This window comes from Somniosus microcephalus, chromosome 3 (assembly GCF_052327205.1).
Source record: "Somniosus microcephalus isolate GS21.2 chromosome 3, FLI_Smic_1.0, whole genome shotgun sequence".
Taxonomy (NCBI): Eukaryota; Metazoa; Chordata; class Chondrichthyes; order Squaliformes; family Somniosidae; genus Somniosus; species Somniosus microcephalus.
Window position 1 is genome coordinate 47108848 of NC_140989.1, and position 19582 is coordinate 47128429.

At 48.0% G+C, this 19582-nt stretch overlaps 1 protein-coding gene across 1 annotated transcript in view; it reads left to right on the forward strand.

Annotated features, from left to right (window-relative positions):
- LOC147121021 (ALK tyrosine kinase receptor-like) overlaps positions 1 to 19582 on the forward strand; it is a 970192-nt gene that overhangs the window by 869916 nt on the left and 80694 nt on the right. The window contains exon 21 of the mRNA XM_085977636.1: positions 3944 to 4043. Within this exon, the coding sequence (XP_085833762.1) occupies positions 3944 to 4043 (100 nt within the window). The remainder of the gene's footprint in view (positions 1 to 3943; positions 4044 to 19582) is intronic.

A 19582-nucleotide genomic window follows, 5' to 3' on the forward strand; every position in this document is an offset into this window, starting at 1 on the left:
TTAACTCATGCACACTTTGGATGTTTGACGGCCTCTGAATGCCAGCATCACTGAAAGTAGTCACGTGCACCATGCCACATTGAAACTTCTGTTTATTGGCACAAAAGTCTTTCATTACAGCAAAACAACGTAATGTCAACAGAAACCATAAGTTACAAAATAACTGTGAACTCTTCGGCAAAGCCGCAAAATTCAACAAACCTTCTGCAAATATAACAACAGGTGAGGGTGTCCTTGAATTTGGACAAAGAAATGTCTCAGCACCTCCCTCTACAACTGGCCCCTTGAGGGAGAACGACTTCTCTTTCACGCCCGGCCCCTTCCCTCCCTGCTGCTCCTACGTAATTGGACCCCAGTGGCGGGCTCAAGGCTGGGGGACGCCTGCTGACTGTGTGGAAGCGCAGAAGCCCCTGAGGTACGGCCTGGCCGACCTCTGGGCTTGGAGGGTGCGGACGCAGGATGCTTGATGTGACCATGGCTGGAAGCAGTGTGCCCTGCAGGTGGTGGCAGCTGCAATGCAGACGTCCCAGCGCTGGCATGTGCAATGGTCTCCTGCCAAGAGAGGACACCTGCACCATGGTCGGACAACACACTGGCTATCTGAGGGGAGCGGCTCGGCTCATCCGCCACAATCACATGCTCCACTGATTCCTGGCCTTGTATGGGACTGGAAGGGCCCGGGGTGATCCTAACTGATGCAGAGAGGGTGGCTGCAGTGAGAGATCGCGTTGCCTCAATCTGGGTGTGGAGGAGCCCAGCAAGTGACTGCGTGGCAACAGTGAGGACCTGTGTGCCAGGTGCCAGTGCTTCGGAGAAGCCCTGGACAGTTCTTCCCATTGCATCGGACAAGGCAGGTGCCGACCGCTCCACTGCCTCGGACAAGCCCTGGACAGACCTTTCCAGGGATTGTCCGAAGCCCTGAACAGTCCTTTCCATAGCCGACTCAAAGCCATGGACAGTCCTCTCCATTGTTGGGCCGAAGCCCTGGATAGTCCTGTCCATTGTTGCCCCGAAGCCCTGGATAGACCTGTCCATTGTTGCCCCGAAGACCTGGAGAGTCCTGTCCATTGTTACCCCAAAGCCCTGGAGAGTCCCCTCCATTGTTGCCCCGAAGTCCAACATACTCTTAGCCAATGAATCTATTGACTCAGGCATCTTCTCCACTGCAGCCATCAGCTCTGTGTGTCTGACCCGGGCCTGTTTGCTCATTTCAGCCAGGCGACGCACCTCATCTGCACTCTGTGCAGCAGTCATCACTACCTGCCTTGCCCTCCGGGGAGACGGTGGCCGAACTTGCCTATCCCCCTTGCGTTGCTGCATGCCGCTTGGTCCGGCAACTGGTTCGTCCTCAGAGCACCCCCCCCCTCCCCTCCAGGGGACTACTATCCCCAGTCTGTAGATGTGTCCGCTCCCCGGATTCTGCAACGGCTGGTCCAGATTCCTCCTGCTCCTCGCCTCCGATGGCACTGGCACTGGCACTGGCAGCTTCAGTGCGTTGAGCCCGAGTTGGTGCTAATTCATCTGAAAGTAGGGAGGTGGAAGAGTGGCTTTAGCAAAAGGACAGGTTTGCTGAAAGGCATGCCAGATTGCGGCAAGGCTCTGACATGGCTGCACACTGAGGATGCATGCTGGCGGGGGGACCAAGTGGAAGGCAACAGGTGAAAAAGGTGAGAGTCTTACCCTCGCTGTCGGAAATGGGGTCGGCAGATGCAGTGGTCACAGGACCAGACAGACGTCCTCCAAGTATCTGGTGCACTCTCTCCTCCAGATCCGTGAGAGTGACCACTTGTGGAGGTCCGCCACCGGTTCGACGCTGCTCCTTTCGGATCGTCGCCAGCTTGGACCGCAGGGGAAAGAAGGGGAAGTTCTGTAACATGATGCCTTGAGAGATAATCTCACGCCCCCCATGGTGCAAGAGCCCTTACATGATGCCTTGAGAGATCATCGCATGCCTCCCATGGTGCAAGAGCCCTTACATGAGGCCTTGAGACATCATCGCATGCCCCCCATGGTGAAAGAGCCCTTACATGAGGCCTTGAGACATCTGTCCATGTGTGTGCCCAGAAAGGGCCATGGGTGCTTGCTGACAGATGGCCATTGGGGCATCATTGCAACAGGGTGCCCGAAGTCAGCTGCAGATGGAGGGAATCAGAAATTTGCTAAACCATCACTCACCCTAACGATCCGTGTGAGGTCGTTGAATTTCTTCCTGCACTGAACAGGGGTCCTGGTCGCCATGCTGCTGGAGTTGACCCTCACAGCAACCTCCCTCCAAGATCGTCGGTAAGCCTTCTGATTCAGCCTCTTGCCATTGTTCGGATACAGGACATCTCGACGGCGCTCAACTGCAGCCACCAAATGGTCCAGAGCCTCAGTGCTGAAGCGCTTTGCTCTCTGTCTAACCTTCTCCATGCTGAACAAGTTTCTAACGCCAGAGAAGGGCGAGCGCCGATTCTGAGGCCTACAGGGCGTTGGGTGTTGAAGCTCAGGCTGACTGACCCACCCCTTTAAGAGCTGGCCGGCGCCTGGAAGTCTCGTGGTTTCCCGTAATTGAGATCACCTGCGTTGCGCCCGTCCGCGTCGATATTGAGTAGCGCCTGAACTTTTGCGCCTTAGGAGCACCGTGCAATGGCTGAATTAGCGCCTCAATCCCCTTTGGGGGCGACGCAACCCAATATCTCGCCAGGCAGCGATAAGTTTCGTCTGGCTATAAACTTAGCGCACCGCCAGTTCTAGCGCCTCAAGCAGGGCTATACCCAATTTCTAGGCCCATGTATATATATTTAGAAAACGAACTCCATTGTTGTTAGCTAAAATCAGCTAACTGAGTTAAATTCATACTTTGTGTGCATCTTATCAGGGTTTAGGCTTCTAATTATTTGATCATATTATGCATTGTGCCTACTGGATTCCGGGAAATGAATCCCCAAAGGATGAGCTATTCTCCTCATTTAATTAACTGGAATGATTCTCTGTTGTTTTCTTAGCCCTTTAGTCAGACCATTGTGTGCTCATTCATTTAGGTCACCTCGAGTATTCTAATTTCCAAAGCTTTCCTTTTGTTCTGGTAATCGTGGACAGATGCTCTACAGTGATGAAGGACAAATAGTTTATGTATAGAGGCTCGCTTCTAGTCCCATAACAACTTCATTACTTAACTGAAATGTATCCAAGTAAGTAAACGTACAGTGTCCTGACCGGCAGTGTTGAAATAGTTGAAAAATACCAAATGTAAAGGGAGAGAAAACTCAGTACTGTTATGAAAAGATTGACTTCACCACCAGCTTTTATTTCTTTTTCTTTTAATCTTTCTACTATTGTAAATAAGTCCTGATTATTGTCAGCATTAATAGTGAGTGGCTATTTATAAATGTCTGCAAAACATTACTGGGTTAAAATTAATAATTGCCATCTCCTACATGGAGAATTTGTGGTTAGGTGCAGAGGCATGTATAATCCACTCCTAATAATTCAGTCATTTTTGGCACTAAAACACTTTGAATTATCCAAGAATCTGAACTAAGTAATGTAAATTACACAGCAAATTGGAAATTTAGTGCTAAAAAATTGAATGATCAAATAATTTGAATTAAATGACTGCATTCAGAGGAGCAGACTATAAATAGGTCTGTGCTGATGCTGGATTTGAGCACGCCTAATCAAACCTGTCAAGCATTGTCACTCAAAATGACATTATTCATTTTACTTTCAAATTTGTGACATTTTGGTGCAAGTGTGCTTTAAAAATAGAAACAGCTTTGTTCATTTAAAGAGTTTATAATCTGTTTCATACTTGTGATCATTTACTCACTATTGTGAGCCTTGTTCTAATAGAAATGGGCAGAGTATAGGGATTGTGAACATGGTTTGAGCCTCTTAAAGCTTGTAGATGCTGCAATTGGTTGCTTATTAGTTGAAAATGATTGGTGTTGACAGAATGATTCCCCAACAGGGGCCTGGGCCACGGAGCCTTTGGTGAGGTGTATGAAGGTCAGGTGACCGGTATTCCTGGTGAACCCAGCCCTCTGCAAGTTGCAGTGAAGGTAAGGACCATGTGCTTTCAATGGGTGAGTCTTTAATCACATGCTGTGATCTCCTGTTAATTTTAAAGTGGTGTTGGGCTGCACTCTTTTTGTAGTGCAGTCTTTCTTTTGTCATCTTTGTGAAAATTTTGTTGTAATATTTTTGTCTCCAAAACACTTACATTTTGTTGAAATGCACCATGTCATTTGTGCGCGACATCATTGGGCATGGCTTTTCTGACTCTTGTCCCTCCCCACACAAACAAAAAGAATTTGCCAAACACTTTTTCTTATCAAAGGGAGCCTTTAAGTAATAAGCTTCCTGAGAAGGCAGTGGGGTCGACTGCTTGGGCTGATTCTGTGTGCTGTGCTCCTTATGTGAAAATTATGATGAGTTGAGTGCTGTGGGAAATGTTTTAGAAAACTAATCACGAGGAGGCGAGTGCTGCAATTGTTCCAAAATTACCTGCAATGACTTCTATTCACTCTGCATTATGGCATCAGCCAGTGTTGATGATTTCTGTTTTCTGTGATGTTCTCAACAACACTTGTGCACTTTTTCACAGAAATGTTTAACGGTTGGACATGCTTTTTTCTTTCTGTCTTTATACTGGGATTGGGTGAGTCATTGTACCTTTCTTTCATCTCGGGAACCTGAGCTTGAATCCAACTGAGACAGATAGTGCAGTGGGGAGGTGCAGAGGCACATTGTTCCAGGCAGAGCAAAAGGGAGCTTTAGTCTGCATCTAACCAGACAGTCCTTGACCTAGCAATGCTTGACCCTGAGTGTCTGAAACAGTAAAAACGTTTCATTCCCCATTACTGACATCCCTCACTATGATCAACACAAAAATTCACCAGATAAATGTATTAATTCCTAAGATCATTGTTTTAATATTCTCAGTAAATAATCCTGCATGAAAGAACAGTTATGGACTACAGTAATGGTGTTTACACAGTCTACAAATTACAGGAAAAGGTCATGCGCTCCACAGGGGGAGAAATTCCTCTTTTATAAACAAAGTTGTTAATCATTTAAGAAACCGATCATTTAAAGAAAAGTTAGATGCTACAATAGGAAGCTCTCTGGATGGATGAATTAAGATGGGCTGAATGGTCTTCCTCATCTGTAATTATCTTGTGAAGATGAGCAGGTTAATGAGTTTGCTAATAGAGTGTACGGAATAGCAATATTTCATATACCCTTTGCTGTTCTCATCACACTGATGTTCAGTCATCGTTAACATAATGCGGTATTATTTTCTGGTTCTGCTAAGCATTATGACTTCCTGCTGGCCGCAATGGGGATAAAAATTGTTGCAGTCTTTACAAAAGAAGAAGTTGGCAAAATAAATGTGGAGACAGAGAAGTGGACAAGTGATGGACCAGTGCAGGGCCCAAACGCCCGTTTCATGGCTTGTGAAGTAGATGTGCTGCTACAAATGCAAAATGCTGCAGATGCTGGAAATCTGAAATAAAGTGCTGCTACCTGGGTGTGTGGAGGACTATGCTGCTCAGACTACTGGCGTACCCCTCCCCGAGAGTATGCATGGTAGCAGGTGGTGGCCAGGAGCAACGCTATGCACCGTACCCACAGGTGCTGTGGACCAATGCAGCAAAAGATGGCACACCTTAAGGAAGCTGGCAAGGTAAAACTACACAACAGTGCTGTTTACCAGATGGTCCACGTAAACATCGCACAAAGTGTGGCCTTTACCAAACTGTTCCAAATTCACTGCTGACCAATGCCAAGCCCTTACACCATGTTACAATTCTTTCATTTGTGTCAGCCAATGGCTCCGTTGGTAGGACCCTCACCTCTGAGTCGTTGTGGGTTCAAGTCCCACTCCAGAGACTTGAGCACAAAAATCTAGTACTGAGGGAGTGCTGCACTGTTGGAGGTGCTGTCTTTTGGATGAGACATTAAACCGAGGCCCCATGTGCTCTCTCAGTTGGACGTAAAAGATCCCGTGGCACTATGGCAACTTGTATGATGCTTGATCACTTACTGACACACAGTGGGCTGCTGAATGCCCAGACGGCGGTCCTCAATGACAGGAAACGCAGCAGCGGAGTGACTTCGGGAGCTGTCACAGGTCAGTGGGAAAGGAAAACAAAGTACTCGTCATCAGTTACCTATCTCATATTTGTGTTAATTTGGTTGCGTTGACATCAGACTCACCTCAGAAGTTTGCAAGTTCAAGCCCCAAACTGGGACTTGAGCATATAAATTAGGAAGTCTCTTCAGTGCAGTGCTGAGGGAGCTGCTGTATTTTCAATGAGATGTTAAAACAACACCCGACCTGACTGTTCAGGTAGACATAAATGATCCCATGATACAGTTCACAAAAGAGCATGGTGCTCTCCCTGTATCCTGGCCACCAGACATCCCTCACTGAACTCCACCTAAAAACGATTAGCTGATTAATTTAATTTGCTGTTTGTGGGACATTGATGTGCACAAATTGGCTACCACATAAATCAATCAATACACTTCATAAAAGTGATCCATTGGCTGCAAAGTGCCTTGGGATATCCTGAAGACATTAGAAGAGACAAGTTTTTTCTTTCCTTATGTGTGGGCAGCACATTGGCTGATACTGCAAATGGTTCCTATTCTATACCGGAAGGAGGCAGTGGCAAAATATTGAGGGAGGTAATTACCTTAACTTCCACTGGCAATGCGCTCACCATTATTTACGTGGAAATTGAACAGCAATTTCTGGCGGCTGCACATGCGCAGTTAAACACAAAAATCCAGAAGTTGCTGTGCATGACTCAGCGATCCTCCAAAAGCTTCCTGAAAATGGCATCTCGCCATCTGGCTCCCCATTCAAATACATTAAACCGTGTGAAGTTGCTGTATTTACCTCATAAATACGAACTGAACTCGCCAGAAAAAGTTAGGTCTTGTCCATTCCAGATTAAGTACCCTTTTACATAGAAACACAGAAGATAGAAGCAGGAGTAGGCCATTCGGCCCCTTGAGCCTGTTCCGCCATTTAATGAGATCATGGCTGATCATCCAAATTCAGTACCCTGTCCCTGCTTTCTCCCCATATCCCTTGATCCCTTTAGCCTTAAGAAATATATCTAACTCCTTCTTGAATATATTTAATAAGTTGGCCTCAACTGCCTTCTCTGGTAGAGAATTCCACAGGTTCACCACTCTCTGGGTGAAGAAATTCCTCCTCATCTCAGTCCTAAATGGCTTACCCCTTATCCTTAGACTGTGACCCCTGGTTCTGGACTCCCCCGCCATCGGGAACATCCTTCCTGCATCTAGTCTGTCTAGTCCTGTTAGAATTTTATAAGTTTCAATGAGATCCCCTCTCATTCTTCTAAATTCTAGCGAATATAAGCCTAATCGACCCAACCTCTCTTCATACGTCATTCCTGCCATCCCAGGTATCAGTCTGGTGAATCTTCACTGCACTCCCTCCATGGCAAGAACATCCTTCCTCAGATAAGGTGACCAAAACTGCACACAATACTCAAGGTGTGGTCTCACCAAGGCCCTGTACAACTGCAGCAAGACATCCTTGCTCCTGTACTCGAATCCTCTCACTATGAAGGCCAACATACCATTTGCCTTCTTAACCGCCTGCTGCACCTGCATGCTTACCTTCAGCGACTGGTGCACAAGGACACCCAGGTCTCATTGCACTTCCCCTTTTCCCAATCTATGCTGTTCAGATAATAATCTGTCTTCCTGTTTTTGCCACCAAAGTGGATAACCTCACATTTATCCACATTATACTGCATCTGCCATGCATCTGCCCAATCACCCAACCTGTCCAAATCATACTGGAGTTTCTCTGCATCCTCCTCACAGCACACACGCCCACCCAGCTTTGTGTCATCTGCAAACTTGGATATATTACATCTAGTTCCCTCATCTAGATCATTAATATGTATTGTGAATAGCTGGGGACCTAGCACTGATCCCTGCGGTACCCCACTAGTCACTGCCTGCCACTCGGAAAAAGACCCGTTTATTCCAACTCTTTGCTTCCTGTCTGCCAACCAGTTCTCTATCCAAGTCAGTACCTTACCCCCAATCCCATGTGCTTTAACTTTGCACGCCAATCTCTTATGCGGGACCTTATCAAAAGCCTTCTGAAAGTCCAAATCCACCACATCCACTGGTTCTCCCTTATCTATTCTACTAGTTACATCCTCAAAAAATTCCAGTAGATTAGTCAAGCACGATTTACCTTTTGTAAATCCATGTTGACTTTGTTCGATCCTGTCACTGTTTTCCAAGTGCTCTGCTATTACATCTTTTATAATGAACTCTAGCACTTTCCCCACTACCGATGTCAGGCTATAATTCCCCGTTTTTTCTCTACCACCTCTTTTGAATAGTGGGATTTCATTACCTACCCTCCAATCCATGGGAACTATTCTAGAGTCTATAGAATTTTGGAAGATGAGCAGCAATGCATCTACTATTTCTAGGGCCACTTCCTTAAGTACCCTAGGATGTAGATTATCAGGCCCTGGGGATTTATCGACCTTCAATCCCGTCAATTCCCTAACACCATTTCCCTACAAATACTGATTTCATTCAATTCCTCCCTCTCATTAGACCCTATGTTCCCCGACATCTCTGGGAGGTTATTTGTGTCCTCCTTTGTGAAGACAGAACCAAAGTATGTATTTAATTGGTCTGCCATTTCTTTGTTCCCCATTATAAATTCCCCTGATTCTGACTGCAAGGGACCTATGGTTGACTTCACCAATCTTTTTCTCTGCACATATCTATAGAAGATTTTACAGTGAGTTTTTATGTTCCCTGCAAGCTTACGCTCATATTCTATTTTCCCCCTCTTAATTGATCCCTTTGTCCTCCTTTGCTGAATCCTAAACTGCTCCCAATCCTCAGTTTTGCTGCTTTTTCTGGCCAATTTATATGTCCTCTCCTTGGATCTTATGCTATTCCTAATTTCCCTTGTTAGCCACGGTTGAGTCACCTTTTTTGTTTTATTTTTATGCCAAACAGGGATGAACAAATTCTGCAGTTCATCCATGCGATCTTTAAATGTTTGCCATTGCCTATCCACCGTCAACCCTTTAAGTAGCATTCCCCAATCTATCCTAGCAAACTCGCGCCTCATACCATTGTATTCCTTTATTTAAATTCAGGACACTAGTCTCTGAGTCAACTACTTCACTCTCCAGCTTAATGAAGAATTCTATCATATTATGATCGCTCCTCCCCAAGGGGCCTCGCACAACAAGATTGCTAATTAATCCTTTCTCATTACGTAATACCCAGTCTAAGATGGCCTGATCTCCAGTTGGTTCCTTGACATATTGGTCCAGGAAACCATCCCGTATACACTCCAGGAATTCCTCCTCCACAGTATTGTTACTAATTTGGTTAGACCAATATATATGTAGATTAAAGTCACCCATGATAACTGCTGTGGCCTTATTGCAAGTGTCTCTAATTTCCCATTTAATGCCATCCCCAACCTCAGCATTACTGTTTGGGGGTCTGTATACAACTCCCACTAACATTTTCTGCCCCATGGTATTTCTCAGCTCTACCCATACAGATTCCACATCATCAGAGCTAATATCCTTCCTTACTATTGTGTTAATCTCCTCTTTAACCAGCAATACTACCCCACCTGCTTTTCCTTTTTGCCTGTCCTTCCTGAATATTGAATACCCCTGGATGTTGAAGTCCCAGCCTTGGTCACCCTGATGCCATGCCTCCGTAATTCCAATTACATCATATCCGTTTACATCTATTTGCACAGCTAATTCATCCACCTTATTACGAATGCTCCTTGCATTAAGACACAAAGGCCTAGAAATTCAGTTGTTTGCGCCAGCCGCTAGCGCCTTAGGAGGAGGAGATGTGGGGCGCTAGGCGGCTAGCGGCCGGGCGCTGCGTGATCTGCGCCTCTCCCCAACTTCAGTAAAGATTTAGTGGCGGCGCAAAGCCTTTGCGCGCACTCAGCTGCACAGGCAGATCCTGACGTCATTTCATCGTGCAACGCCCTTTGTGTGCCCCAAACCGGAAATTCAGTGGTGCCGGCCTATTGCGTGCCTGGCGCCCCTAGCGACTGGTAGAGGGTAACGGTTCCCAGTCGCTGCGGGGCGCGGGGGGCGCTAATTAAAGGGCACTCCTCCTGCAGTAGAAATGGCAGCCATTTTGCAACACTCCTTCTTTGTGAGAGATGGATCTTTGCAGAGAGACAAAGGTAGAGAGCTTTCTGGTTTGGCTCAACACTCGCACAGGTACTTGTGGCTTCAGGCCACAGCTTTGCACTTGTCTTTAACTTCAGAGCCATAGCATTGATTGGAAACATAAAATGGGGGCTACAATGGGTGCAAACGTTGGCCTTCTCCATTGCATTCAAAGGGCTCAGAGACGCCATGAGAGAGTGGCAGTCAAGGCCAGAGGGAGAAGGGGCAACAGGCGTCGGTTAAGGAGGCCTTACCCACCCAGGGTATACCGCCAGCAGTTCTCATATCTGAACATGTCTGACGAGCAGTGTGTTCGGAGGCTGCGAATCCGAAGGGCGGTGGTCACTGAGATCTGCCACCTGCTTCGCGGAGATCTGCAGCCACAGCTGAGGAGCAGGACGTCTCTGTCGGTGGCAGTGAAGGTGACGGTGTCTCTCAACTTCTATGCCACCGGCTCCTTCCAATCCGCTGCTGGGGACATTTCCAACATCTCCCAGTTTGCCGTACATTGCTGCATCCGCCAGGTGACAAATGCCCTTTTCAGAAGGAGACGTCAGTTCATCTCCTTCTCCATGGCCCTTGTCAAGCAGCAACAGCGTGCAATGGGCTTTGCAGCATTAGCGGGCTTCCCCGTGGTGCAGGGCGCCATTGACTGCACGCATGTGGCTTTGCGGGCACCTCTAGAGCATGCCGAGGATTACCGCAACCGGAAGGGCTACCATTCGCTCAACGTGCAGTTGGTGTGTGACCACAGGCAGCTCATCCTAGCTGTCAATGCCCGCTTTCCAGGCAGCAGCCACGATGCCTTCATCCTGCGCCAGACTTCTGTGGCAGACATGTCCCAGGCCCAGCCTCACCCACGAGGATGGCTTCTCGGGGACAAAGGCTATCCTTTGTGCACCTGGCTGATGACCCTGCTCCGTGCGCCCAGCACCCCTGCTGAAGAGGGATACAATGACAGCCATCAAGCAACCAGGAACCTCATTGAGCAAACAATCGGCGTCCTGAAGCAACGGTTTCGCTGTCTGGATCGTTCCGGAGGAGCCCTACAGTACTCGCCTGAGCGAGTCTCCCATTTCGTGGTCGTGTGCTGCATGCTGCACAACCTGGCTATCCGCAGGACTCAGCCACTGCCACCAGACATTGGAGGACCACCGGAGGAGGAGGAGGAGGAGGAGGAGGAGGAGGAGGAGGAGGAGGAGGAGGACCAGCACAGGAGGGAGGCAGAAAGTGCAAGGGCCGCTTGTCGGCGGCCTATTGAACGTCGGTTCTAGGCCCCCTCTCAGGGAATGGCTTGTGCCAATGGCACAAGATGAATGTAGCCGCTCCACAAGCCCTCAGCCGAGCAGGGCAACCAGGACTTCCAAAAGAAAGCATGGACAGTGCGATTTAAGAACATTTATTACTTTGATACCTCTGTGCCCTTCCCACATAACAAACTAATGGAGAGAAGCCCCCCCCAAAAACACAAATCGAGCAGTCTCGCCCTTTCAAAAAACACAAATACACCAGTCTCGGCCTTTCAAAAAACACAAATCCACCCTCCCCCTTTAAGAGCTCACCGGCGCCAGGGTGTCTGCCGTCAATCTGCAACTCGCCGCACCTGCGCTGCGCCCGCCCTCGGGGGTTTCGCCCCGGGCCGCCGGCTTAGCGCCTAATGATAGTCGTGCATCGCCTGTTTTAGCGCAGCAGCAACCTCTTGGGGCGATGCCACTGAATATTGGCGAAGGTGGCGCGAAGTTGCGCCGGGCGCAAACTTTAGCGGCCGCCCGGCTGTAGCGCCCCAAACGTGGCTATACTGAATTTCTAGGCCAAAGCCTTCAGGCTTATTTTTTTAACACTCTTAGACCTTTTATAATTATTATTTACTGTAGCCCTGTTTGATTTACACCCTTGATTCCTCTGCAATCCACTTTTGCTTTTCTCCTTCCTGTCTTTTGTTTCTATCCTTGTTTCCCTTTCCTCTGTCTCCCTGCACAGGTTCCCAACCCCCCTGCCATTTTAGTTTAAACCCTCCCAAACAGCACTAGCAAACACTCCCCCTAGGACACTGGTCCCGGTCCCGCCGAGGTGCAAACCTTCCAGTTTGTACTGGTCCCACCTCCCCCAGAACCAGTTCCAATGTCCCAGGAATTTGAATCCTTCCCCCTTGCACAATTCCTCTAGCCACGTATTCATCTGAAATATCCTTCTATTTCTACTCTGACTAGCACGTGGCACTGGTAGCAATCTTGAGATTACTCCCTTTGAGGTCCTATTTTTTTAATTTACCTCCTAACTCCCTATATTCAGCTTTTAGGACCTCATCACATTTTTTACCTATTGTGATGAAATATGCCTTCATCAGACCTGCTTGTATTTTACCTGCTTGTATTGTGTGAACCATACCCTTTTGTTCCTATTGTGTGTATTGGCTACGTCCCTGTCTTTTGCCATATAAAGGTCTCAGGAGCTGTATGAGTCACTCACTACCAGATGAACTCGATGTGGGAAGACCTGCTATGCTGCTATGTTCTTAGTGATTAAAAGCCTTTAGTTGAATCCTTTAAAATCCTTGTCTTTGAGTTATTGAAGGCACATCAATTTTAATCACTAAAACAACAAGATGGATCGACTCCTGAAACCAGAGCGCTTGGATCTGGACCCCCATGCCTCAGACGCAGCCACACAGTTCGGACACTGGTTCCAATGCTTCGAATTTTTCATTGCAAACTCATCCACTGCCATAGCCGCAGCCGAAACCGCTACCGGAGACATGAAACTGGGAATCCTGCGAAACTGGGTGAGCCATCGGGTCTCCCCTCTCATCCAAGATGCCACCAGCTACGAGGAGGCCTGCACCATCCTGAAGGCCCACTACGCGCGGCCAATAAACGTGGTGTACGCCAGGCATCTTCTGACTACTCGCACGCAGCGGCATGGTGAGTCACTAGAGGACTTTATACTAAACCTAAAAGTACTGGGCAGAGACTGTAACTGTAAGGCCGTGTCTGCCATCGTGTACACGGAGGAGCTGATTCGAGACTCCCTTATTGCGGGCCTCAGTTCAAACTATATTCGGCAGAGACTGTTTGAAAAGGAGGAACTGGACTTAAAACAGGCTATAGATATAGCGCGATCGCTGGATATGGCCCAGAGGAACTCTGAATCCTGTTCCCCAGGCCATGCGGCCCACTCCGCCTCATGTGCACTGTGGGGGCCGCCATCTTGGAAGCCATCTTCACCTCCCAGGTCTCAGGCCAGCCCAGCACCATCGGAGCCCCAGCCTCCACCCAGGAGCCCCACTACTGCCGCGATGCATCGGGGCCCGAAATGCTACTTCTGCGGTCAGGACAAACACTCCAGGCATCTGTGCCTAGCGAAGGGCACCACCTGTTCTAAATGCGGGAAGAAAGGACACTTCAGCAAAGTCTGCAGAGGGAACCCCGCCTCCAACTCCACCACTGCCGCGTGTGCGCTGTGGGAGTGGCCATCTTGGAAGCCATCTTGTCCACCCTCATGGAGTCCACCATCTTGCCTCGACTACACGGACCTCCAGGACCCACTGGTGGCCTCGATCACAGTGGATCAATCCAGGCCACATCCGTTGTCTAAATCGATGATGGACATAGAGGTAAACGGGAACAAGGTTAAATGCTTGATTGACTGCGGGAGCACCGAAAGCTTTATTCATCCTAGCCTGGTAAAACGACTTTCTCTAACGATAGTCCCCACACAGGGCAAAATCGCCATGGCCGATAAGACTCATACCTCAAAAATTACAGGTTTCTGCGCGGTTATGTTGTCGGTAAAAGGCACTGATTACAGAGATTTTAAACTGTTGATTATGCCAGATCTCTGTGTGAGCGTGATCTTGGGTCTGGACTTCCAGTGCCACCACCAAAGTATCACGCTTACCTACGGTGGGTCCCAGCCGCCCCTCACAGTGTGCGGTCTGGCTACCCTGAAGGTCAAGCTGCCCTCTCTGTTCGCCAACCTCGCACCCAACTGCCGACCCATAGCGACCAAGAGTAGGCGGTACAGCTGGGAGGATAGACAGTTCATTGCGTCGGAAGTAGAAAGACTCAAGCGGGAGGGTATCATCGAATGCAGTACCAGCCCGTGGCGCGCCCAGGTAGTAGTAGTTAAGGGTAGCGAAAAGAAGCGGATGGTGATAGATTATAGCCAGACGGTTAATCTATACACCCAGCTAGACGCCTACCCTCTGCCCCGCATAGCGGATATGGTTAACCAAATCGCGCAATACCGGGTGTTTTCCACCATTGACCTAAAATCGGCATACCACCAGCTCCCCATTAGGCCAGAGGACCATCCATACACCGCCTTCGAGGCGAACGGACGTCTCTACCACTTCCTCAGAGTCCCCTTTGGGGTAACGAACGGGGTCTCGGTCTTCCAGCGGGAGATGGACCACATGGTCGATGAGAACCAGTTAACAGCCACCTACCCATACCTAGACAACGTCACCATCTGCGGCCACGACCAGCAAGACCACGACTCGAACCTCACGAGATTTCTGAAAACCGCCCTCAGACTCAATCTCACCTACAACGAGGATAAGTGTGTCTTTAGCACCACGCGCCTCTGTATCCTGGGCTGCGTGGTGGAAAACGGGGAAATCGGCCCGGACCCAGATCGATTGCGCCCCCTACGGGAGCTACCCCTACCAAACACTCCCAAGGCCCTGAAAAGGTGCCTGGGGTTCTTCTCCTATTACGCCCAATGGGTCCCCAATTATTCCGACAAGGCCCATCCCCTCCTGAAATCAACGTCCTTCCCGCTCACAGCCGAGGCCCACGCCGCCTTCAACAGCATTAAACACGACATTGAGAAGGCCGCGCTGCGGGCAGTGGATGAAAACATCCCTTTCCAGGTCGAAAGCGATGCGTCCAACTTCGCTTTAGCAGCCACCCTCAACCAGGATGGGCGGCCCGTAGCCTTTTTCTCAAGAACCCTCCAAGGGCCCGAGGTCAGACACTCCTCGGTAGAGAAGGAGGCCCAGGCCATAGTGGAGGCAGTGCGGCACTGGAGGCACTACCTAGCCGGCAAACGCTTCACCCTGCTTACCGACCAGCGGTCGGTAGCCTTCATGTTTAACAACAAACAGAGGGGGAAGATCAAGAACGACAAAATTCTCAGGTGGCAGATCGAACTCTCCATGTTTGAGTACGACATAATATATAGGCCGGGGGCCCTCAACGAATCCCCCGACGCCCTATCACGAGGGATGTGTGCCAGCATCCAGGGGGACAGGCTACAGGGCCTCCACAATGGCCTCTGCCACTCGGGGGTCACCTGGCTATTCCACTTTATAAAATCCCGTAACCTGCCCTATTCCATCGAGGAGGTCCGGTCTATGACCAGGGACTGCCGCACCTGTGCGGAATGCAAGCCCCGTTTTTTCAGACCCGACCGAGCCCACCTGATCAAAGCTACACGACCATTCGAGCGCCTGAGCTTAGATTTCAAGGGACCACTCCCCTCCACCGACCGCAATGTGTACTTTCTCAACATTGTGGACGAGTACTCCCGCTTCCCATTCGCCTACCCCTGCCCAGATATGACCAGTGCCACGGTCATCAAGTGCCTCGGCAACCTGTTTTGCACGTTCGGCATGCCTAACTACATCCACACTGACAGGGGGGCGTCGTTCATGAGCGATGAACTGCGCCAATACCTGCTGTCGAAGGGGATAGCCACGAGTCGGACCACTAGTTATAACCCCCGGGGTAATGGGCAAGTGGAGAGGGAGAACGCGACAGTGTGGAAGGCGGTCACCTTAGCACTAAGGTCTAAAGGCCTCCCCACCTCCCGCTGGCAGGAGGTCCTCCCAGACGTACGCCACTCGATAAGGTCGCTACTGTGTACTGCTACTAACGCCACTCCTCACGAGAAGATGTTTGTTTTTCCCCGCAAATCAACCTCAGGAGTATCCCTACCCTCGTGGCTCTCCACCCCAGGGACAGTCCTGTTACGGAAGCATGTGAGGGGCCACAAAACGGATCCCCTCGTGGAGGCAGTACACCTACTCCACGCAAACCCACAGTACGCGTACGTCAAGCACGCCGACGGGCGTGAAGACACCGTGTCCATAAAGGACCTCGCCTCGGCAGGAAGCGACGACGACGACCCATCACCACCACCCCCAGAAGAACCTCCACCATCCCCAGAGGTATCCTCACCACCCCCAGAAGTACCTGCAACACCCCCGGCACATGGGTATGCCCAGGAGGGCACCACGGACTCCCGGTCGGAACCCGAGGTACTGTTGCGACGTTCAGGAAGGACTATCACACCCCCGGACAGACTAAATCTGTAGAAGGGGTGAATGTGATGAAATATGCCTTCATCAGACCTGCTTGTATTTTACCTGCTTGTATTGTGTGAACCACACCCTTTTGTTCCTATTGTGTGTATTGGCTACGCCCCTGTCTTTTGCCATATAAAGGTCTCAGGAGCTGTATGAGTCACTCACTACCAGATGAACTCGATGTGGGAAGACCTGCTATGCTGCTATGTTCTTAGTGATTAAAAGCCTTTAGTTGAATCCTTTAAAATCCTTGTCTTTGAGTTATTGAAGGCACATCACCTATATCATTGGTACCTATATGCACCACGACAACTGGTTGTTCCGCTCCCACTTTAATGGCGTAGTAAGTCTTAATTACTGCCAAACAACCTCTCTGCACTGAAAATTAACTTTTACAAGTGTGGAGTCTCATTCCTTCAGATTTTAATTATTGTTGGAGATATAAGAAATTTTAATTTTTTTTTACTTTTTCTTTCTGTCTCTTTTATCTCTCTCTTAATCTAATCTTTCTTTCCCTCTCTTTATTTTGCTTTCTGTACCTGATTTGACATTGAATTCAATATTCTAACTGACACTTCCTTGTTCAGACTCTGCTCTGCTCATTAACGGTTCTTCCATATGATTGGCTAGGGAGACTCACTGTTGCTTGCCCTGTTCACACAGTTCCCAGACCCCCTGTAGAGGGCGCTGTGAATTTTGGATAGTTGGCTGTCAGGAACTTCCAGTGCAAAAGCCCACAGACTTTCTATGGGCAAGTGCAAGGGTAATGAATGGTTAGTGCCGTTCGTTCGCCGCTCAGGGAAAGATCCAGCCCAATATTTGGGTACCTTCGGTTCCACAAAAACATTAAATACAGTTAGGGGAAAGGAAAAAATCACCAACTTTTTAATAAAAACATAGCTTTTTTTTTAACCATATAAATGTCAATAAAAGCTAATAACAGAAGCCAATACTTAAAATGTGCTGTAAAACTGGAAAATAAAATAAAGGATAAAAGTCTTGGATCCTTTGCGCTCCATTGATTCTGAAGCCCACTCTAGATGGGCAAGGCGAGTTATCAGCCTAATCCTGATCAAACTGAGCAGAAGCTCAAGCTAGGTTTTGTTTCAGTTTATTATAACATTTAAAAGAATCTATGGCTCTTTTAGGCCAGTCTTAAAGACCTGACAGAAAATCACTTTTATCACAAGAGTGGTGCAGATCCAGCTACAAGGATCTGAGCCAAGTTATTCAGTCTCCCATCACCTATTCCACGTCTGTGCCACTGACCTTCCTGACTGAAAAAAGAAAGCTTTTTGCTACACAAAACTTGGGAGGGCAACAAATTGGTGGCCATCTTGATCTCTGATGTTTCATCATTTTTTTTTAGTCAGAAGACAGATTCAATTAAATTCGAGAGTAGTTTATTTTAAAGGAAATGGACCTGCACAGAAACCGGAAATTATTGTGCAATTTTTTTTGTTTGTTGATGTTATTTGTCCCACATGCAGCCAGTGTTGGCAGTGCAGTGTTATAGTTAGCCTCAGCACTCCTGAGTAAGGAAGGACAAAAATCAGTCAGGGCTCCCACTCCATCTCTTGTGACTGGATGTCAGTGAGGACAGGGTTGGGCTCAGCTGTGATGTTCACCATAGTCTGATCAACCACTGACACTCAAGCCCCAAAAATCTGTACGATTTTGAGCGCACCAGGGGCACTAGCTGGGTAGGCAAGTATGGAGTTTGGGCAAGGCACAGTTATGTCAGGTCTCTGCCCCCGTTTTCAGCCTTGGCGTCTCTGCTAGAAGTGGGTGAAGGAGCTTCTTACACCTGCCCCATTCCATGAAAAGAATTCTCACCAGTCCCACCTCAATTGCACGCAGTGCATGAATCATACATACATACGTACATGCTTGCAAGGGCCTCATTCTGGCAGAAGTTGTATTAGCAATAATTTAAAAGGCCATTTTGCCTGCTTTGGCTGGCACACCTGGCTCTTCAACACGGTAACATGACTATGCAGACAGTTTCCTAACCCCACCCCCAGCCAAACAGATACCCCAGCAGCACTGAAACTAGCAAACCCACTCACCTGAATCATGCAAATACACTTGAGCCGATGAATTCAGACAGGGTCGGGGTGCAACTGGTCAGTAAGCAACGGCTTTTTAAGTCTTCGTTGCCCAGGTTCACAGAATGACCACTTGCACAATGCACCAGAGACCCATTGACACCATTAGAAGCATACTTTAGCAAGGAATCCCAGTAGGTGCTAGTGGCCAGGAACCTTACTTGCCTTCAGCACATATCGGAAAATCATGGACAAATTGCTTGCAGTTTTCCATCCATTTATTTCTGCCTGCATGTATTCAGAGACTTTAGGCTTATATATTCAAGAGGAGAATAGAGAAAATTCAGGTGAAAAACGATTCAGTCAATATCAATATCTGTGAATAATATTAAGAATGTGCAGGTTGCATTTACGTAAAATAACTAATTTTGCTAGAAAGCATTAAGAAAGGTGCTGTGTAACATAAACTGCTGATTGAAACAAAATAGAGCTTTTGCTTATCAGTGCTTTTGTTTACATTGCTGATGCATTGTGAAACAAAACTGCTTTCTTTTTTAATAAGCTCGTTTGTGTTATTTGATGGTTATAAAAGTTGTTCCCATTAGATTTTGAGTGGAAGTTTAATGGTGGAATTTACTGAGGCATTTGTAAACAGTGTTGACTCTGGGCTGCTCATTTTGATAATGACCACACTAATATTGCCTTTCAAAATCACATTGTGGTTATTATCCAAAACTCATTTGTTTTGTTAGAAAGTGAATTGTTTTCAGGGATGCACTTCCTCGTTTCCCTGCAATAAAGAATTTAGAAAATGACTAATTTTGGATAAAATATAGAAAACAGCAGTGACTGTAAACCATAACCACGTGGGTTTTTTCTTCATAATCTAACATTTGCAATCTGTTCTACAATAATATGAGGGAAGCAGATTGCCTCGAGTGCTGATGGCATACTTCAGGATGCAAATTGTAAGGACTGATTTTGTGAACTAAGCCAGT